Source organism: Dermacentor andersoni, chromosome 4 (assembly GCF_023375885.2).
Source record: "Dermacentor andersoni chromosome 4, qqDerAnde1_hic_scaffold, whole genome shotgun sequence".
Taxonomy (NCBI): Eukaryota; Metazoa; Arthropoda; class Arachnida; order Ixodida; family Ixodidae; genus Dermacentor; species Dermacentor andersoni.
Window position 1 is genome coordinate 149,174,785 of NC_092817.1, and position 22,730 is coordinate 149,197,514.

General features: G+C 48.9%; 1 protein-coding gene across 2 annotated transcripts in view; it reads right to left on the bottom strand.

Moving 5' to 3' along the window:
* LOC126537905 (sodium-dependent noradrenaline transporter-like) overlaps nt 1-22,730 on the bottom strand; it is a 69,383-nt gene that overhangs the window by 22,110 nt on the left and 24,543 nt on the right. For both annotated transcript variants that reach the window (XM_050185008.3, XM_050185009.3), the window contains exons 7-11: nt 22,585-22,688; nt 22,379-22,503; nt 19,511-19,623; nt 16,594-16,722; nt 5,978-6,077 (exon numbers count right to left, since the gene is read on the bottom strand). In XM_050185008.3, coding sequence (XP_050040965.1) covers nt 5,978-6,077; nt 16,594-16,722; nt 19,511-19,623; nt 22,379-22,503; nt 22,585-22,688 — 571 coding nt within the window. The remainder of the gene's footprint in view (nt 1-5,977; nt 6,078-16,593; nt 16,723-19,510; nt 19,624-22,378; nt 22,504-22,584; nt 22,689-22,730) is intronic.

Consider the following 22,730-nt stretch of genomic DNA (forward strand, 5'->3'; position numbering starts at 1 on the left):
GCAGTAGCTCTTTAGACGGGCCCCAGACAATAGAGGAGGAAGAGTAAGTATTGAATGTAGCGACACGCCAGCGAGGAGCACGATTAGACCCCAAAGAGTTAAGAAAAGAAGCACAAAGAATCAATATAGAGACGGTAAATTTTTTTACATAGACGTGCAGAGTGGTCGCAAGCAGGACAAATGGCTGGAAATTGAAACGCAGCTGAATGACGAAGCTATTAGCGTGTACGCCTTGACCAAAACGCATGTACGGGATTTGGAGCAGCCGCCTGTTATTGACACTTTTGTATGGGAGTGGTGCAACAAAATGACAGGATCAAGGAAAGACGTAAGCATGCTCATTAGGCGAGGTATGAAGTGGCAAAGGGTAAAAGACACATGTAAGGAGTATTTATGAATTAGCGGCACATGGGAAGCCAAGAAGACGTGGCTTGGAGTGGCTTACCTATGGACAGGTAGCGATAGGATAGATAAAAATAAATAATTTATCGATTGCATTAGAAGCGATATGAATGAGTTAAAGAAATGTGGTTTTAGCAGATGTAAGTGCGCACATGGATGCTTTAGACGCTTATACGGGTTACAACGGTTCTCGAGTGCTGGATCTGTGCGATGAACGGAACCTTATAGTAGCTGACAAGAGGAATAAGTGTCACGGACAGGTAACGTGGCAATATGCAAACAGAGAGTCATGTATCGACTACGCCTTAGCCTCATAAACGGTCTACGAATGACTAGATGAAATGATGATAGATGAACGTGGAAAAGATAAGCCTTTGTGGTGATCATAAACGTTTAACTTAAAAATTTGGCAGAGATACTAACGCAAAACACGAACCAATAGCATCAGACCTCCTAAAATCCTAAAATTAAATGAAGAGCAGATAAGAAAGATCGCAAAAAACGCGGAGAAGAAAATGCACGCGTTTCCTATCAACAGTCCGGGAATATATGGAACTGGTAGACGTTATGCAGAAGGCGATGAGACGCGGAAAAAAAAGTGTTCGATCGGAAAAAGCAAACCACGAAAATGGTGGAACAAGCTATATAGGGCAAGCTTCTATATCAAGCTGTAGAAGAGCGTAAGCAGGCGTCTAGGGATCATTGAGAAGCCAAAAAGTTAGTATTACAAGGAAACGTGCTCCCCCAGATGGAACAAATACCGAGAAAAAGACGGCGAGTGAGCTTGTGCTAGAGAAATGAAATGCATATGTGAGATTCGGGAGCACAACATTCGCGAAAAAGACAAAGGCGCGCCAAAAAGACTCTGGAAGCATGTAAAAAACACTCGGAGCTCGAACTAGAAATTCGTAAACGGCTATATAAGAGATGAAGACGGTAACAACGAAGGAGACGATGCGCTGCGGTACGTCAGAGACGCAAGTAGGGATAACTTGACGTAGTTCAGACCCTAACACATCCAGCAACAACACCGAAGTCCGAGAGATCAAAATTTAGCATAGAAAAATTTTACCGGAGAAAAAGCAGAAGAAAATGTCCTCAATAACAGGGCTGCATGGACCCGATGAAATCCCAATACAGCTAATCAAAAACCTCGGTCTAAAGAGCAAGGTACTGCTGAATAATGCCATTGAGCAAGTGACTAAAAGGAAGTAAATTCCGGTTGCATGGCGTGAAAGGAAGACGGACATCATCTACAAGTTAAAGTAACGTCGGTAATATATAGAATGGCGATGCAAGCCATAACATTAGAACTGTCAAAGTGGGTGGAGAAAGAATGATGTACTGGAGGAACTACAGAATGGGGGTTCAGACCAGGCAGACGCTTATAGGATACGTTTATGCTAACTCAGTGCATAGCGATTTCAGTAGCTCAGAATAGGCCTTGATAGATAGCATTTCTATATATTAAGGAAGCCTACGACAATGTAGACTCGGAGTTCTTATGCGATATTCTCAAGCACGAAGGCATGAATGATGATTTCGTGTAGCTGCTGATGGAGATACATAGAGACAACCGATTACAAATTGTACGGGAAGGCCGAAAATGCAGCGAAATGGTGGACATTCACCAAGGACCGAAGTAAGGATGTCTTCTGTCTCCATTGTTGTTCACGCTTTATGTAAAGGGCATAGAGAGAGACGACTGGAAAACAGGGAATTAGGGTTTGATTTATCAGACATGCATAATGGACAAACTGTGCAACAGAAGGACCCAAGACTTATGTATGCGGACGACATAGCGCTACCAATAGAAAATGCAAGAGATTTACAGATGGTGCCCAATATGTGCGGCAACGCAACGACAAATCTAGGCCTTAAGTTTAGCACTAAGAAATCGGGAACTATGATCTTTAATGAAGAGACGACTAATTACGTGGTGTCAATTCAACAGCGAGTCATACCCATGGTCAAGCAATATAAATGCATCACCGTATACATAAACGAAGGAAAGACTTACTCAAGCAGAGAACCCAGAGAACCTGAAAATAAAGGGGAAACGTAATGCAGCAATAATGAAACACAGAACACTGTGGGCGACAAGTATGAGGTGGTGCGTGGAATCTGGAAAGGAGTAACGGTGTCAGAGCTAACGTTCGCAAATGCCATTCCGTGCTTAAAATCGGATCGTCTTGGCTGGAAGTTAACCAATGATCGGTAGGCCACGATTGGCTTTTGGAGCCCATGGCAAAACCATAGGTTGGGTCTCGTTTGAAGTCGGAAAAGCGCAGAGCAAGATTAGTTTTGAAGAAAGACTCAGGAACATGGATCAAAATGAGTGGGCGGCTAAAGTGCACAAGTATCTGTACCTGAAAAGCGCGGACACAGAGTGGAGAAAGAGGTCAAGAAAATTGGCGACCAGGTACAGGGTAAGTGAAGGTGTAAATAGACAACCAGGAGTCATCAGAAAGAAATTGAGAAGAGCAAATACCCTGAGTCAGATGCAAGAAAAGAAAACGAAAAATATTATGGATATTTGTGATAACGTGAAGAAAGACATTAGAAAGGAAATCTGTACGATAACACGAAGGGAAGTGCCTTGCCATTTGAGGCTAGAACTGGTTGCCTAAGGACAAAAATATACCGGAGCAAATATTTGAAAGAGGCATGTGTATGCTGCGTAAACATTCGGAGACCGCTATTAGAGTTGTCGGACGATCTCGCCGCAAGGGTTGAATGTCGTAGAGAGGAACTTGACAGGAACTAGGCGTACACGGTTTATTTACAGTATTTACATTTTAAACAAGAGATACATTCGACAGTCTAGCGTGGCTCCCAAATGGAGCACGCAAGACGAGCATACAGCACACAGCTTACGAGCATGATGACGAGCACAGAGCACGACGACGGCACACACTAGCAGCGATAAACAGCTGCTTATAAACACTTCGTGTTCCCTAGATCCCTAGGTAGGGAAACGGCAGTTCACTGCCAATTCGTAGCGTCCCACGCCATCGAAGTTGACCCGCCTTTTTGGAGGAGGAGGGCTCACACACACACGTACGCACTTTGGATTCCCAGAACCCGAGTTGAGCGCGTCCTCGTAGCCAGGTGGTCACGCCTGACCCCAGCCGGCGCCTCTAAATTCCAGAGCTGCCTTTCTCCTGTAGTCGCCGCGAGTGTCAGCAGACTGTGACGAACCCTGGGGCCCACGTACCGCAAAGCACCCTTTTGTTAGGGACGCTCTTCTTGCTACAGAGAGATTATTAAGACCCGACAAATCAACCAACAATACGCGGAGCGCCGAACGTGGCCAGCCCTGCTGCCGTAGTCTCCAGTTCTTCGAAGGAAGTTCATGGTCGGTTAGCGCTGCCGTCCTCGCTGGTTCTCTGAAGGGCGTCACCACCGCGGATCGATCGAAGTACCTGCAGCGGGCTGAGATAGTTTTGCAGAGCACTACCCCTGCAGGCCGATCCTAACACCGCTCAGCACATCCTAATAATGCGAAGGGATTCACCCGGTGAGACCCGGAGGCCGCGTACACCTTCCAGAAGCGCTTGGATTTAAAGCGGACGGAAGGATGAACCGGTCAACAGTCGACTTAAGCAAGACACGTTTAGAGTATTGGTGAAAAAAAAAAGCGAGGAAGAAAGTGACACAAACGAATCCGTTACAAGCATAGGTAGCGATAAAAGGTATACATCGATAAATTTTGAGGGAAAACATTTATAGAGGTGTAGAGGTGTATACAAAAACGCTTGAATGAAAGAAAGACATGCACAGTATACCTCGTTAAACCAAGCAGGCTAGGTGACTATTTGTCACCGCCCTGTTTCAAGAGGAACGCCAATAAATCATCATCATCATCATCATCGTCGTCGTCGTCGTCGTAGGCGTCGTCAATAAACCTGTGTCTCTATTCGACCAACTATGACGGTGTCTCGCTGGCAGCGAACCTGGAATCACTAAATTCTTTTTCATACACAATTGAAGATTATTGTGAAAGTAAAGGCCGATCCCCACGACGGACCAAGTCTTCGGGCCGATTGGTCACGTGATGTGACGTCACGGCCCGCCGCGGTCCGGTCCGGCGCAGAGCACATCCACACGGCGGACCCCCATAGCAGACGGCAGAGCAGACCAACCAGCTACACTATCGACTAGAGTGTTATCATTGTTACCATTCCGGCTCGAGTCCCACAAAGCCGGGAACTGCTCAACGAGGGATACCAAATAAAAAAACCTCCTTGTCACTCCAAGAGGACATGGTGTTTAAAAAATATATCTGCTGCACGCATGTGTAGGCGAAACGGCGGACATGAAACGACTGGCTTGACTGGCTTTTGCTGAGCCGAAAACTAGATCGGATTTGGCTGAAGACACTGTGTTGCCGGACAACATTCGTTGGCTACGCCGAAATTGCGGCGGTTTGCATGCGGTCCGCCGCCAAAACTTAAGCCGGAAAAGCCTCGGCGATTTGTTGGACCGCGAGGGCCGCTGTCTTGCGCGGGCCAACGGCGGTACGCACGAACTGGTGACGTCTTATCACGTGATGCGCGGACCGCGGTCTAAGAGAGCAATTTTGTCCGTCGTGTGGATCGGCCTTAAGGGCCGATTTACGCTCGAGCCGCCCATCGCCGCAAGCCGCACCGCACGCTTGCGGTAACGCGAAAAATTGCACGTATCCAGCACTTGTGCACAAATTACCATTTACACTGTGTGCACAGTGTATACCTTACACACTGTAAACCGAAATTTGTGCACAAGTGTTTGATACGTGCAATCTTTCGTGCGGTGCGGCTTGCGGCGATGGGCGGCTCGAACAGCACTTATACTACGTCCCAGCTATATTATATATAGTTAGTGTTAGGCGACGAATTCGACTGCGCAAGAGCAACACGGTTGCAACTCGACTGAGCGAGGGCACGTGCACACCGTGAGGGCAATACCAATGATCGTATCCAAAGTAGCGAATAACCGTATTAAGTACATTGTTACGGAAGCGGAGAAAGCCCGAAAGAACAAAAGAAATGTATCCGTCGTAAAAAAGCGAAAAACCATTGGTCGTTTCTGCAAGAATATGCGGCAGTTACCCTATCACGTTGCCTCGTCGCCGCCAATTGACTTCGTCCGTTTCAAGTCGCAGATTACGACATATTTATCAACTAATCAATATTTTCGAATGCCGTTCATATAAGCGCGCATCTGATGTGATGTCCCCACGGTGGAAAGTAAACGAGGAAATAAATAAACAAAATAAGTATTATGACGATATCATCGAGCGATGCTCAAGAAACGAGCCGCCGCGAGAACGACGATGAAGTTGGTCGGTGCGCTTGGCGCGAGCGAGTGTCGGCCTGGCTGCCTGGCTCCAGTGTAAATAGCCTGTAAGTAGCCTATTCTGTCTGTGTCTTTCCACACGCAACAATATGAAAGCTCTGTCATCCTTGTCATATATGTCTGCACCTGTGCGCTCATTATCGTCACATATAAATATACTAGATGCGCACCCGCTAATCCCACAATTCACTTTGGTGCGCGGTTAAAAGTGGTCACGAAATTGCCGATGGCTTACCGTATCCGTTGACTAGCAGAAGGACTTCGGCCAACGCGATCCACGGCACCAGGTCCAGGTAGGTGACGGAATCGATCAGGTGGAGAACGTACAGGCCTCCCTGGGGAACAACGAAAGTCGGTCAACAGTCCTCAGCATTGCGGGAACAAGTTCAGACTCGGTGACGTGGCAGTCGTCGGTGCCGAGAGAGAGAGATACACATTATTTATATACGCATGTTGAAAGGTTAGCTATAGCGACAGGCGTGGCATGCTGCTCCAGGTGAGATGGAAAGAAATGCGCGAATGCGATATCACAAAACGTCATTTGCACTATCACATTGAGGTCTGTATCTAGCGGGAAGGTTGCAAGCGCCTTAGTGGTGCGAAGTTCAAAGACGCTGCACGGTGTTACGTTTCGCCTACGACGCGCGGTATAGCCGGCGCGGATGCAACGGACGCCGGGGCTTCGTTCAAAGCGGCGGACATTTTGGCCCGTTCGGAGCTGCCGCAAAGCCTCCCCGCCAAGCGCGTCCAGGCGTGTTTCAGTGCCACGTGTCTTCGTGTGTGCGTGTGTGTGTGTGTGCCCACGCTTGTCAAAGCGCGGCAGCCGGCGAGAGGAGCTCCCCAAGCGTGAAGCGAGGAGGTGTCACCGGCGCCGGCTTGGCGGATGCGTCACTACACTCGTCTCAACGTGTCTCTCAGCCTGTCCGTGCCCGCCGTCACGTGGTCTCGTCACGAGGCCTTCCTCTTGCCCTCAACTCCGAGAGTATAAGAGCAGCTGCCCCCGGACGCCAAGAGAGAGGCTCCGATTTCTTCTGTTGAGTTACGTGCTCTCCCGTCTCTCCACTTCGGTCGACCTGACCGCCCGCTCTTTTGCGATGCTAGAATAAACAAGTTGTTCTGTTACCAGTCGACTCATGCTTTGCCGGGACCTTCGGATGCTTCCAGTTGTGCCCCAGGCCGCCAGGCCAACGCTACCCTTGGGGCTTGCAACCCATTTGCAACAACGGGTGTCAGCGCTGAGATTCCAACAACTGTCTGCCAGCGGTGAGATCGCGACAACGGAGGCCAGCAGCGAAGATATGCGGTTGACTATATGCTGAGCAGCACAACGACCATCCGGGAGCAGTGCAACGAGCCCTGTGTGATGACTGGTTGCCTGCAGCGGAACGACTGCGTTGAATTCTTGACTGCGAGGTTTGGTGAGTGCGGGACTTTCTTCTGAGTTTTGCCAGGCTTTTGTTAGTGTCAGAAACAGAGCTGGTAATTGTGGTTGTCGTTGCTGCCGGGTTAGTTTGCGGCAAGACAATAGTAGGCAGTAGAGAAAGCAGCATTCAGAGCAGCCATGGATTTGAAGTCGTTGCGCAAACCGAAATTGCTGGAGCTTGCAAGAGAGTTGGGTCTGGATGTCTCAGACAAACTCAGAAAACCAGAATTGCTGAGGGCTATTCTTGAGTTAGAAGCTGAGGATGACGAGCTGGCGGAATGCCTTGAGACCATTGAGGAGCGGGCAAAAAGACAGGAGCGCGAACTTAAAGAACAGAAAGAGAGACAGGAGCGTGAACTTAAAGAACAGAAAGAGAAAGATGAGCGTGAACGAAAAGAACAGAAAGAAAAAGAAGAGCGCGAACTTAAAGAACAGAAAGAGCGAGAGCAACAAGAAAAAGAGCGCGACCGTCAACACGCTTTGGAAATGAAGCGTCTCGAGATAGAGATGGAACGCGCTCGTAATGGAAGTCAGGCACACGGTGCAGGAGAACGAGTATCGTTCAAAATGACTGACCTGATGCGGCCGTTTAAGCTTGGAGAGGACATTGGTTTGTTCCTGGTTAACTTTGAGCGAACGTGCGAGAAGCAGGGGTTCTCTCGGGAAACGTGGCCACAGCGCTTGCTCACTTTGTTACCCGGCGAGGCGGCCGACGTAGTCGCTCGCTTGAATAGAGGAGGAGGCAGAGGATTTCGACAAAGTGAAATCGAGTCTGCTAAAAAAGTACAGGCTGTCAGCGGAGGCGTTCCGTCGGAAGTTTCGGGAAATTGAGAAAGGTAAAAGTGAGTCATATACAGAGTTTGCCTACAGGCTTATGTCAAACATGCAGGAGTGGCTCAAAGAAGAGAAAGCGTTGGGTGATCACGAGAAAGTTCTGCAGTGTTTCGGGCTGGAACAGTTTTATAGTCGGTTACCTGAGAACGTGCGGTACTGGGTCTTGGATAGGCCAGACGTTAGTACGGTGGCTAGAGCCGCTGAGCTAGCCGAAGACTTTGTGACGCGTCGGGCTCGTGGAGCTAAGGACGGTCAAAAGGGTGAATTTGGCTCCAAGTTTGAGAGACCGAAGTTCACGCCCATGAGAGCAAAGGGGGACACACGTAGTGCGGATGCGAGTGAAAGCAGTCCGACCGAACGTAAGGAGACGGCGGCAGCCGAAGCCGAACGCAGAAAGCGGTTCGAGACGAGGCAAGTGCGCGTGTGTTATACGTGTCAGAAGCCGGGTCACTTTTCGGCGCAGTGTCCAGAAACAAAAACAAAAGTCGTGTTTTTGTCATTATGCAGCACTGACGAGAACATGAAGCTTCTCGAGCCTTACATGCGAGACCTCCTCGTGAACGGGAAAGAGTGCCGAGTGCTTCGCGATTCCGCAGCTACGATGGATGTAGTTCATCCCTCTTACGTAGAACCCGATATGTTCACGGGCGAGTGCGCATGGATCAAGCAAGCCGTGGAAGCTCAAAGCGTGTGTCTGCCCGTAGCAAAAGTGCTTATTGAAGGACCTTTCGGAGCGCTTGAGACGGAGGCCGCAGTGTCATCTATGCTGCCCCCCCAGTACCCGTACCTATTTTCGAACAGGTCCGATCACCTCCTGCGCGAGAAGGGGCTTTTGTTTGGTGAGGCTAGCGTTCAGGCCTTAACCAGATCGAAGGTTCGGGAGCTCGCTGCAAAGGCGGTAGTTGCGGGGCCGACGTTGTCGAACGATGAGAAAGGGTCAGAGGCGCAGCAAGCTGATATTCAGAGCACGCCCGAACTGAATAAAATTGAGCCTGTAGCGTTAAAGGCACCAGATACTGGAGAGGAAATTCCCGATGCGGGAAAGTTAGAAGAGCTATCTGCAGATTTGCTCATCGCGCCTACGTCAGACGGACTTAATAGGTTGCTAAAAGTCAGCCGGTCGGCTTTGATAGCCGAGCAAAAGAAGGATTGGCAGCCTAGAAAACATACGCTGCATTGTCAAGGAAGGTATCGCCAAGAAAAATGCTCGCTTTGTGGAAAGAGGTGGGGTCCTGTACCGGAAGTATCTAGACCGCAGGGGAGTGGAGTTCGATCAGCTGATCGTGCCTCAGTGCTACCGTCAGGATCTGTTGCGCTTGTCGCATGGGGGTTCGTGGTCCGGACACCTGGGAGCTAAGAAAACTAAGGACCGTCTCTTGCAAGAGTACTATTGGCCAGGGTGTTTTCGGGACGCAGACCACTTTGTGAAGACATGTGACACCTGTCAGCGGGTGGGCAAACCAGGGGACAAATCGAGGGCGCCGTTGAAGTTGGTACCTATCATTACGGAGCCTTTTAGACGGCTCGTTATTGATACAGTGGGACCTCTGCCGGTAACAGCCACGGGGTACAGACACATTTTGACTGTGATCTGCCCAGCGACAAAGTTCCCTGAAGCAGTGCCGCTTAAAGAACTCAGCTCAGTTGAGATAGTCAATGCACTACTGTCCATATTTGCGCGAGTTGGTTTTCCTGCGGAAATCCAATCAGATCAGGGCACAGTGTTTACTAGCGCTTTGACGACAGCCTTTCTCGAAAGGTGCGGGGTAAAGCTGTTACACAGCTCAGTGCACCACCCCCAGTCGAATTCCGTTGAGAAGCTCCACTCCGTCATGAAGCGCGTGTTGAGAGCATTGTGTTTTGAACATCAAACTGACTGGGAGTTGTGTCTGCCTGGGGTGATGTTTGCATTAAGGACCGCGCCGCATGCGACTACGGGGTTTTCGCCAGCTGAGCTGGTGTACGGTCGCTCGCTGCGATCTCCGCTTCGCATGCTTCGAGAATCGTGGGAAGGCAGGGGCGACGACCCAGTCGTGGTGGAGTACGTGCTTAGGCTCCTCGAACGCTTAAGAAGGGCACAGGAGTTGTCAGGTGAAGCAATGGCAAAGGCCCAGCAGAGGGCCAAGGTTTATTATGATCGGACAGCCAGGGCCCGTCGTTTTGAGGTGGGCGATGAGGTCATGATATTGCGCACGTCGCTAAAGAACAAACTCGACGTGCAGTGGGAGGGCCCAGCACGGATTGTTCAAAAACTGTCGGACGTTAACTACGTGGTGAGTCTGCCAGGAAAGCGGAAAGCACAGCAAGTTTATCAATGTAATCTGCTCAAACCCTATAAACAACGGGAAGTTGTGGTGTGCATGATGGTAAACGTTCCCGAAGAGCTTCCGGGACTAGGCTCAGTGACGAACAGGAAAGACACCGATCAGGTCATTAGTGACTTAATCAGTAAAGCACCGCTGTCGCCTGAGCAGAAAACCGAACTACACCAGCTCTTACAAGAGTTTCAAGGTCTGTTCTCTGAGAGGCCTGGTAGGACTTCTGTCCTTACTCATGACATAGAACTTACCTCCCCAGAGCCAGTACGATCCAAGGCGTACCGGGTGTCACCCCGCCAGAGCGATATTATGGAGGCTGAGGTAAAGAAAATGCTACAGCTCGGTGTTATTGAGGCGGGTGAGAGTGATTATACCTCCCCTTTGATTTTAGTTGAGGTACCGGGCAAGGAACCTCGTCCTTGCGTCGACTACCGCAGGCTTAATTCCATCACTAAGGATCAAATTTATCCGATCCCTAACATCGAGGAGCGCCTTGAGAAAGTTAGTAGCGCTCAGTTTATTTCCACCCTAGATCTTGTCAGGGGTTATTGGCAGGTTCCACTTACAGAAGAGGCTAGTAGGTATGCGGCGTTCATTTCACCAATGGGAACATTCCGTCCTAAAGTGTTCAGTTTTGGTTTGAAGAACGCGCCATACTGCTTTTCAAGCCTCATGGATAAAGTGTTGCGGGGACAGCAAGAATTCGCTTTACCGTATCTAGACGACGTAGCGATATTCTCCGCATCCTGGCCTGAGCATATGGCACACTTGCGGGCAGTGCTAACCCGCCTGCGCGAAGCGGGCTTGACAGTCAAGGCTCCCAAGTGCCAGTTAGCACAGGCCGAGGTTGTCTACCTCGGTCACGTGATTGGTCGGGGTCGTCGTCGCCCCTCTGAAATAAAGGTGGCCGCTGTGCGATTCTTCCCGCAACCGCGCACGAAGACCGATATTCGGTCGTTCTTAGGTGTCGCCGGCTACTATCAGAGGTACATCCCCAGGTACTCTGATATCGCGGCTCCCCTGACGGATGCTCTAAGAAAAACAGAGCCCCAAACAGTCGTCTGGGACGAGACAAAGGAAAGAGCTTTTAGCGCCCTAAAGAGCGCCCTAACAAGCCAGCCTGTGCTACGATCGCCCGACTACACAAAAGGGTTCGTTGTTCAGTGCGATGCTAGTGAGCGAGGCATGGGCGTTGTACTGTGCCAACGGGAAAATGGAGAAGTAGAACACCCCGTCCTGTATGCTAGTCGTAAGCTGACCAGTCGTGAGCAGGCGTACAGCGCCACCGAGAAAGAGTGTGCGTGTATCGTGTGGGCCGTTCAGAAATTGTCATGCTACCTAGCCGGCTCGAGGTTTATCACTGAGACGGATCACTGCCCTCTCCAATGGCTGCAGACCATCTCTCCCAAAAATGGCCGCCTCCTGCGCTGGAGCCTCGCTTTACAACAATATTCCTTTGAGGTGCGTTACAAAAAGGGGAGTCTCAACGGTAACGCCGATGGCTTAAGTCGAAGCCCCTAACGTAAGAATCAGCCTCAAAGTTATTTGTTACTGATGTTTTTCTTCCTGAGGCAGGATTTTTAACATATTGCTTTTGTGTAGTGTTTCAAAGTGATGACGTGTTTTCTAGTGCAATTTTCCAATTTGTGGACGCGTTCTGAGTGCTGCTAGACTACTGTAAGGAACTAGGCAGTAGTATAAAAGGGGAAAGAGCCTGGCAGGACTTAGTGAGGGTTGTTTCGTGCTTGCTGACTGAGCGGTTGAGTTTCGGCGTAGTTCTAACGCTTGCCGGGAACGAGAACAAAAATGTCAACTCTCCCGAAGTCACTTTGCAGTGTCCTGTGTGAACCTGAACGAGAGAACGAGGCCTTCTCTGTGCGCTGCGCTCAAGAAACGCCGAAGGACGACCGACTTCGGTTATGAGCATCATCAAGCGACATCCCTCCGGACAGCGGATGCAGTCCCCTGACCATCGGGATCTCCTTCCCCCGGCGGGGCGGTCTGTTACGTTTCGCCTACGACGCGCGGTATAGCCCGCGCGGATGCAACGGACGCCGGGGCTTCGTTCAAAGCGGCGGACATTTTGGCCCGTTCGGAGCTGCCGCAAAGCCTCCCCGCCAAGCGCGTCCAGGCGTGTTTCAGTGCCACGTGTCTTCGTGTGTGCGTGTGTGTGTGTGTGCCCACGCTTGTCAAAGCGCGGCAGCCGGGGAGAGGAGCTCCCCAAGCGTGAAGTGAGGAGGTCTGACCGGCGCCGGCTTGGCGGATGCGTCACTACACTCGTCTCAACGTGTCTCTCAGCCTGTCCGTGCCCGCCGTCACGTGGTCTCGTCACGAGGCCTTCCTCTTGCCCTCAACTCCGAGAGTATAAGAGCAGCTGCCCCCGGACGCCAAGAGAGAGGCTCCGATTTCTTCTGTTGAGTTACGTACTCTCCCGTCTCTCCACTTCGGTCGACCTGACCGCCCGCTCTTTTGCGATGCTAGAATAAACAAGTTGTTCTGTTACCAGTCGACTCATGCTTTGCCGGGACCTTCGGATGCTTCCAGTTGTGCCCCAGGCCGCCAGGCCAACGCTACCCTTGGGGCTTGCAACCCATTTGCAACAACGGGTGTCAGCGCTGAGATTCCAACAACGGTCAGAGGACGTCCCGCAGCTCAAGTCACGTGTTGTGTCGCGTGCTTGAGGAACTCCTCCAATAGAGCCGTCGGGGTCCTAAAGCGTCTGCAAATACGAATTAAATGGTCTAACTCATGGTCAACACCGCGGATGGGACACAATTGCGCGCGCTGGGCAAATGAATTTTCAAGTAAAAAGTGTATCGCGTAGGCGAAATTCAGGCGAATGCGACCAAGAGGCAGTTGGTAGTTCCGATCAGATCACGTGGAGTGTGAGCGTTGCAGTCGGAGTCGGAACGATAATTAATGTGGAACGTGCGAGACTACGTCTATGGCTATGACTGACACAAGCGCCAATGCGTCGCTTCCTCCTCCATAAAAAAAAAAAAAAAAAACTACTTTCCTTAATTGACAACTTGAATTTGAGCGGATATACGAAAACTGTTCGCTCAAGTGAAAGTTCGGTTTTAAATGAATTGCAAATGCGCAACGCCATGTGCTATCGTTGTGGAGATTGCAGCAGAACCTGAATGTTGCTTCGCTATAGCGCTCTCCTTTGGACATTTTATTTGTACGACGATGCCAAACTGTGTCCAAGAGCGGGCTTTAGCATAGAGCGCCAAGTTTGGCAGACAGAGTGCAAGGCTTTCGTCCATCCTGAAAGCCAGCAAAGAGCTACGCGGGATACTTCCTCCTTAAGGATTTCCGCACAGCCTATATTTCTTTCAGTCACGCTGTACACATTTCTTGTGTACTGAACTTGTTTATGTCGTGCCCTGTTCATCAGCAGCAAACTGAGCTCTCTGTGTACTCATTGTGTGACGTTGTTTGTGTATCTCACACTATGTGCGAGTGCATGGCACCTTGACAGCCTGTGTGACAGTGCCTACACTGTCTTTTGTTGCACATCCGTGACTTCTGTACTTAATTTCTCTATATCTTCAGTACGCTCTTCCCTAGTTCAGGGTAGCCAATCGGAGATATCCTCTGGTTAACTTCCCTGTCTTTCCTTTCCTTTTATCTCTTTCCTTTTTTACCAAATTAGGCTTAATTCAGTGTTCAGCTTCAGTGTTCGGAGCATTCCTACATGTGATCGCTTTACGCGTAAAGCACCACCACGTTTCACGGCAAGCTCTGCGTTCCGCGTTGTGTCAACAATGTTGAAGGAATAATTTTTGTTTTCTCGTGATGTCAGCAGCCAATAATTAACTTATGCATGCGCCTAGCTTACGCTGATAGTTGAGCTCTTCTTACGAAAAAAAAATGCTACATTGCTGACTATATATATATAAAAAAAGAGAACTATTCTGTGATTGCAAGGACGCACTAGAAAACGCACAACAGATCATTCGACCACTGTGACTTGCTTTCATTGCAGTTTGCAGCAGCTCGGTATAAGGTAACTTAACCTTGGCAAAATTTATTGGCGGTCCATCATAATTCACGATTCAAATGGTTTAAACTTGGAAGTCGACAAAAAGATCAACAGAACTTTATTTCATTCCGATAGCAATACACGGACACTGAAGGCGCCTTCGCGCCGTCGCCGCCGCCGTGCTGTCACGGTATTGACGGCGCATGCGCGGCCCGAGCTTATAGAATTAAAACAGCCCCCCCGCCCCCATAATAAGTACCGATAACTACCAATAACTACGAAGCCAAGAGGAAGCACCGTCACGCTCTGCTCCTCTGCCGAAGCTTGGTCAGCGTTCGGGCTTCCGCTGCTGGCACGAGCTTTGTGCGCACGCACATTCGAGTTCCTGCCGCGCAACTGCGGGCACACAACACCGCGGTGCATAAACTGGTCTGAATGGAACGTACAGTAAACGTCAAGGTGTAGATCTAGTTCTCTTATTGGGCGCCGACAAGCGCCGACATTTGTCCGTCGGTCTCGTCAAAACCTCCTTGATCTCCTCTTGCGCACTTTCGAGGTGCGACGTCTGTAGCGCCGTTGCCGGCGTTCCTCATTACGCCAGCGTCGTGAGACGCCTGGTATCGTTGGGGGCGCTGTTCCCTCTGCGCTGGAGCAGTTGTCTCGTGCACTACGCCGCGCCAACGTGTCGCCTCCGCGAATTGTCCGAACACTGTCTGAGGAGCTCGAGCACTACACTGAACATTGATGTCGCTCTCAATGCTTCGCCTTCAGGTGAAGCTGTTACTTTTTTCTTCTTTTCTCTCAAGAAGACTGCGCTCATTTAGGTGCCCCCAGCGAGTGTTCTATTGCGGAGGCTTGTGGGCGTCGACATGCCTCCATTAAATATATATTAGTTCGTGTTGGGTCCCAATTAGCCTTGATCTAGGAATTCAGCTGCATTTTACACTATTTTCCGAACGTGCAACTTGTTTTCTGAATAAAGTATTTTCTAGTTAGTTCCATAGAAAATCAACAATGCTTTCATCGTGCAGTGCATGTCCGGTCACAGTGTGCACATTCGCGTACGCGATGGTGGCCAGGGCAAAAAAGGGCAGACGTTAAGCTGCGGGTAAAACGAAGCCTGGCGCACTGAGTGGGACACCATTTCACGGTTAAAGCTCCGAGTATTGCTGCACACTACACGTGACCGCTTCGCTGTAGACACTACTGTGTTTGACGGTATACATGGTCGATGTGTCGCGCGTTACCGTCAGCAGTGGCGAAGAACAGTTTTTCTTCCTCGTGATGCCTGCAGCCAGCAATTACCTTGTGCACGCGCTTTGAGGCGGTAATTCAATTCTCTTTACGAAGGAACGTGACGTGTTGGCTGTGCAATAAACCTGTATTTAAATTACTCTGTGCGCATTCTAGCGAGTTCTCGTCTATAAAAAAAAAAGCATGATCCTACCACATTAGAATTTCATCTCAACGGAATCTGCAGCGCTATGGAAAATTTCAAGGAGCACTTGGTATTGCCACCACCGCTCGATGCTTAGACATTACGCCAGAACGCAAGGATGTGGCTTCCACTCCCACCAAAGGTGGTGAGTTCGAGTGCCTTAATTAACTCCATCTTAATAAACTGTGCTTTAATTAACTGTGCCTTAACACAATATGTTGTGGGTTCGACTCCCACCAAAGGTGGTGGGTTCGAACGCCTTAATTAAATATATCTTAATAACTTTGTCTTAAGAACCTTCATCTTTACTAACACCAAGGTCTTGGGTTCGACTCTCACCAAAGGTCGCGGGTTGGTAGCCTTTCTGCTTCGTGGCGTGGTCACGCCGTGAACGCTGGATTTTCCGCCTCATGAGCCATTTACTGCTCCTCGCATTAATAAAATAAGGAACCTCTGACGCATTTTTAGCTATAAGCACGTAGCGTGCCGCGTGTGCCTCGGTATTTCACTATAGAAGCATCCAGTTCGCTAGCATATAGGCGCAAGTTCGCCCTACTTTATAGCGTGGTCTTTTGACTTGTCACCCAGCACTGTTTACAGCCGCTCGTTCACCGAAGCGAGAGAGTCGTCCCGGAAGAATGACACGCGGTCTGTCCCAAAGTACGTACTGCAATTTTCAGTGCATGCATATTTCAGGCATCCATATTCAGCAGCCCACCATTCGTGACTGAGGGGACCATAATAAGCTGACGATGACGTCGCTAATGTGACTTATCGTTATAAGCGATATATATATATATATATGCGCAGACTGTACGAATCGGCATGCACGCCCCGTCGTTCAACTTACGCCCGTGGCCGCGGGTAGGGACAGAATAAACATGACGATGCATGTGACCAGGGTGCACCGCAGTCGGTGTGGCCTGAGCCCCGGGTAGATGTCCATGAAGGTCGACACTCCGACCTCCAGGAACGCCGCCTGGTGGAGGACCGACGGGGCACGCATCAAGGACGAGCCATCGCGTCGGGCGAAGCAATAGGCTTAGCAACTGTTAAACCTAAGAATCTCGGGACTCCTACATAGGAACGCACGCGGACATGCATTTATCTAATGCAGCTTAGAAATGCCGTGTTGCGGGCCTAGGTAGCATCTAGCTGTGGATAGGTTCGAGACTATATAGCGTCGGTAACTTAGCGCGAAATTCGACAAACTTAGCAAATGTTTCGTTACCTTAACGACAACTTCGCTTTTACAGAGTCTTCGCAACTTTTTTTTTTTCCAGTGACGTAAATAACCAGCGAATTGCCTATGTAAAATTCCTCAAGTGGCTAGGGCTAAGTGACGTGTCTCGCTCGCATTTTATCTCGAGGAGATTATGTGGACCTTCACTTGTCGCTGCTTCAAAAGAGATACGAAAGAGCTTATCTGTGCGTCGAAGCTGCTTTTTGTTTACGCCTGATACCGGTGTGCGACTCTCGACGGTGAAAAAATTCCGGTATACTGGCGTTTTGAGACAATCAGATAGGCCGTAGCAGCCCTGTGGGCCAACAAGAGTTGACAAGATGGTGATCAAATGCGACTACATCGCGGAATTTTAGTGTGCAAAAAAGCAGCCTCGTTAAGAAATCGGCCGGTTCTTTTGACATTTCCACCGTTGACTCGCCAACGCAGGAGTTAAGTGAAGTCTAATGTTTCAAAAATAATAAGAAAGACGTCCAAGTTGATTATTTATTTATTTATTTAAAATGACAAAATTCCGGGAATAGATCATCATCATTATCACTTAGTGACTTTTCAATAAAGATAGAGTATTTTAAGGCGCGACCCGTCACCATTGTCCAAAAATAGTTGCCGCACTGGTTCGATCGAGACCAAGTGAAAGGCCGGTGTCATCTGTGGCAGTCGCAAAGTGAAAAAAAAAAGTAAATAAGAAAACTACTTTTTCGCTAATTGGAACGGTCACGATTGCGCCACTATTATATCTAATACTTGATGTTGCGCCGAAGCAAATTTACAGTTAAACAGAAGAAAAAGACAGGTGCACCGTCCATCAAGTAGATATATTTAAAAAAAAAAAGCGAATGTCGAATAAGAGCGCGAAAATCGCTCTTAAGCCGGAAAGGCTTGGCTCTCTGGGTTACGTATAGCGCGCTCTGCCACGTAACTTTTCCTTTTATGTTCGCTATGGCAGCCAAGATTATCGAAACTTTTGTTACTGCTTTGTTTGATCGCGTTAAGTCAACGACGTCACACCCTAAATTCACCCTAAAGTCAACACCCTAAATTTATTGACCGATACTCATGTGAAATAATGCCCTCGTAACGAACTGAGCATTAGCTCTGTTGAACTTAAAGCGTCCACGGCCAGCACCAGGCATTGTATAAAGGGACGTGTAGCGGACTGGTGCAGGTCCACACAATCCGCGCATCGAGAAAGCCATTCGTAGTGACGCTGAGAAACAATTCAAGTCAGCGACAAAAAGAAATTAGTGTCTACTACGCGCAAACGTCCTCAATATTTTTATTTTTTTCGTCCGTCTTTTCTCCACTAGACATCACGACATGAATTGTTTTTTTTTTTAATTGGTAATGAACGAGTCTGGGTACGTCAAGTTACCTGATATATCAAACTATATTTCGCGCATAAGCCTGTTCAATATAACCAGGTCCGACTGTACTCGGATTCGCTATTCAAAGTTTCGAATATTCGCGCACATATAGTTTCTATATTGAAACTTCGCCGGGTGCGAACATATATATATAAACGAGAAGAGGGGGTTAACCGAGGGTCCCGATTTTTTACTAGTCATACCATGAGAAGCCAACAAACACTGACAGCAAGGACAACATAGGGGAAATTATTTGTGCTTAATAAATGAAATAAAGAAACGAAAATCCATGGAAATTAAAGTGGATGAAAAAACAACTTGCCGCAGGTGGGAACCGAACCCACAACCTTCGCATTTCGCGTGCGTTGCTCTACCAATTGAGCTACCGCGGCGCTGTTTCCCCATCCACTTTCTTGGGTATTTATGTGCCCTAGGAGAACCCTGGGAGTGTTAGCCAGCGCCACCACTCGCATACCTTGGCGGCGTACGTGGAACGTCCTTTTTTGCCGCAGGCGTCACGGGAACGTGATCTTTTCGGGTGAAGGCAGCTGGTCAATAAACCCACACATGCTACTAAACAAACCCACACATGGTAGCATGTGTGGGTTTATTGACCAGCTGCCTTCACCCGAAAAGATCACGTTCCCGTGAAGCCTGCGGCAAAAAGGACGTTCCACGTACGCCGCCAAGGTATGCGAGTGGTGGCGCTGGCTAACACTCCCAGGGTTCTACTAGGGCACATAAATACCCAAGAAAGTGGATGGGGAAACAGCGCCGCGGTAGCTCAATTGGTAGAGCATCGCACGCGAAATGCGAAGGTTGTGGGCTCGGTTCCCACCTGCGGCAAGTTGCTTTTTCATCCACTTTAATTTCCACGAATTCTCGTTTCTTTATTTCATTTATTAAGCACAAATAATTTCCCCTATGTCGTCCTTGCTGTCAGTGTTTGTTGGCTTCTCATGTATATATATATATATATCGTGGTTGTCTTCGATCATCTTCAGTGGCAGGATCCAACACACGGACACAAATCACCGCAAAGGATTTCGAGAAAGCAAAATAAACGCGCTAGCAGGGCGAACGAGAGCGTAGACGAATCCAAAGGCAAATAAATGGCCACACGTTGTCATATTGGACCAGCGGTCGCGTGACCTTACCACGCCGTCGAAGGATAGCACGCAGATGAGAAGGTAGAAGGCGATGCACCACAGCTCCGGGTGGCGGAAGTGCTTGACGCTCTCCGGGTACGTGACGAAGGCGTAGTGGTACTCTGCGGCGCCAGCAGGAGCGAAAGCTTCAGGTCAGACTGGGTGGCTTGCCGGTCTTCCGTTTTTAACTACGGCAATGCGGTCTTGGTGCACAGCAGACGGTACGGCTTGAACCACGCAGAAGATGGTACGCGGCTCACATAAACGTATAGAGATGATGGTGAGGTTGATTTATTGGCATCTTTGAAACTGGGCGGTGACGAATGGTCACTTCGCCTGCTCGAGCTAATCGGGTATGCGATACATGCTTATCAGTCCACATTTTGCCAATCTCTCCTTTTTTTTCCCCTGTTCTTGTTAACCGCTGCTGTTCCCGTTGTTGATTAATTGGATTGCAAGTTTTGCGTGTGTGATCGTTTGGCGTTTTGGCTACTTTCAGTCTGTATTGTCACACTATAAGGATTGTCCACTCTGCAATTCTTATGCACCACTCGCCGTCGTCTTACTGTTCTGCGGACTTGTAAGGAGTCGGGACCTCGTCAAGCTGTTCGAGCTTTTAGTACCTTTCTCCTCCTTTTCAAAGGAAATAAATATGATTCATCATCTCTGTATTCCTTAAAACCTCTATATCTACCTTGTATAGTTACTTATGCCTGTAACGGATTCGGTCCTAGCAATCTCTTCCCCGATTTTTCTTTTTGTTCACCAATACTACAAACGTCTGTAGCTTATCTCGGCTGCTGACCGGTAAATGTTTCCCATCCGCTTTGAATCCCAGCGCTTCTGGCAGTTGGACGTTACCCACGGGTCTCGTGGGATGGATACCTTCGCATTGCATTAGGTTGTGTCGAGTTTTTCTGCAGACTTTTCCTGCTGCAGACACATCCTGTTGCGAATATTTGCCACGGTATGCATGAAGATTTATGAAGGTTCTCATCTCCACGAACGCCACCTGCCGGAGAACCGGCCCGGCACGCATCAAATACAAGTGCGGTGTTGTCACTGGTGAAGCCGTCCACTTGATTACTATCTGTGAAGGTATGGTTCACACCACAGATCTCCTGCTGGACTTCTTTGAAAATAACGCTATGCATAGATATATGGCGACTCACCTTCTCGAAATAAAGAATCTACGACATGTTCATTTTGTGGGTTGCGTGAGATGCTAAGACAGGAACGCTACTCTTTAGTGGTGTGCAAATAGTAATCTTGAAACGTAATAGGATACGAATCGAATAGTTATGATAGCGAATCGAATACGAATAGAATATTATCCGAATAATTTTCGAATATTAAGAAAACTTCTTTCAGTGCAATGCTGCTGTTCCTCAATTTTCTTTTTCTTGAAGCATTCCTCAATTCCGATTACAACCAAAGAATATTGGAACGCTATGCACTGAAATAAACTTCTATACAACAATTACTACAAGCAAAACGAGAACAAGCTGAAAGCAGGAGCCAACATTTCGACAAGTGGACTTGTCTTTTTCAAGTCCAATAGTCGAAACGTTGGCTCCTGCTTTCACCTTGTTCTCGTTTTGCTCATAGTCTTGAATTTCCATCTCCCAACTTCCCCCTGTTTTCCCAACAATGACTATAGCATTCTAGGTAACTTTCCTCCCATCTCTAGAATAAAAGTCCGCTGTTAAAATTAAACAAAACGTCTACTTAACGAAAGATTTACGAGAGAAGCAAGAGTATACCAGGGTACCGCCGAGAGCAAGGTCAACAGAAGGCTGCGCGATGGAATGTGCGATAGATACATGAAGCCTCTAAACATGCTCCGGACTACCGTCCGTGGCACTTCGCTCTTCGAAGAGGCAGGATGTATGTCGAGCGAGCTAGTGAACGACGCTTTGCAATGTGGTAATGCGGCTACATACATACATACATACATACATTACATACATACATACATTACATACATACATACATACATACATACATACATACATACATACATACATACATACATACATACACACATACATACATACACACACACACATATATACATACATACATACATACGTACATACATACATACATACATACGTACATACATACACTCAATCACTCTTATAAGCTCTCCTATCCCCTCTGCATCTACCTGTATACCACGTGACCGGCTTCTCACATTTCAACACATGCACTTTTTTCCCCACTTTGACACTGTTATGATCGACCTGTCAGGTGTAAGAAGCATTCAAACGGGCATCCCCAATGTCAACATAATTGCCCTCTTCTCCGAAACGGTGTCACCCTTTTTCACACGAGCTGACACGAAAGGGTAGACAAGCAAAACAAACCAAAGGGCAGGAAGGCGCCCCCCCCCCCCCCCCCGCTCTTCACAAGCTGACACAAAGGATGGACGGCGAAAGCACTACTACTTCCACAGGCTCCGGAAGAAGACGGCGACGACCACCGGACAGTGAGGGCTTATTTAAGGCCATGCTGGCCCCCGCGTTAAGGACCGCTCGAGACACGGATGAGAGTCACATCCATGTACCAATGAAGTGAATACAATCTTTTCTACTTTTTTTTCATCCTCACTCTACCCGGCTTCGTCGTCATTTCCCGATTCTTGGGGTGAAGACACACCTCACCCGGTCGAGATTATATCAATGCGAACGCATCAAAAAGCACATGTGCTGCAGAAGTCAAAGGGTGAAAAATTGTATACAGGTTTACAGAAGGGGCGCGTTTCCGTGGCTAGGCGACACCTACATAGCTGGGTGGGCGGAGCATGCGCGGAGCGGTCCCATATGTGGCACGTATATACCGTAAGGATCGCTTTTCCTCCGCAGAACAACGCACCCGAAGTGACCAGGTCGTCGATGTCCAGGCCGTACAGCACGGTGGCGTGTCCGTGCAGCGCGAACACCATGCAGCCGGCGAAGAAGCTGAAGCAGAAGTCGGCCCCGATCAGCTGCGCGATGTTCCTGCGCGCGTGACCAGCAGAGTGAGGCAGTAAATGTCACGCGCCATTCCACGTCCAACCGGGTGCCGTCTGCTGTACTCACAGTGAGAGCGGCCACTCGAAGGGCTTGTAGCTGCCGTGGCCGGTGAGCACGCCCAGAGACAGTCCCAAGCTGAAGAGAAGCTGCTGCGAAGCAGCCCGCCACGTCTGCGTTTGCGAGGGAAAGTACGATAGAGCGTCTTCACTGCC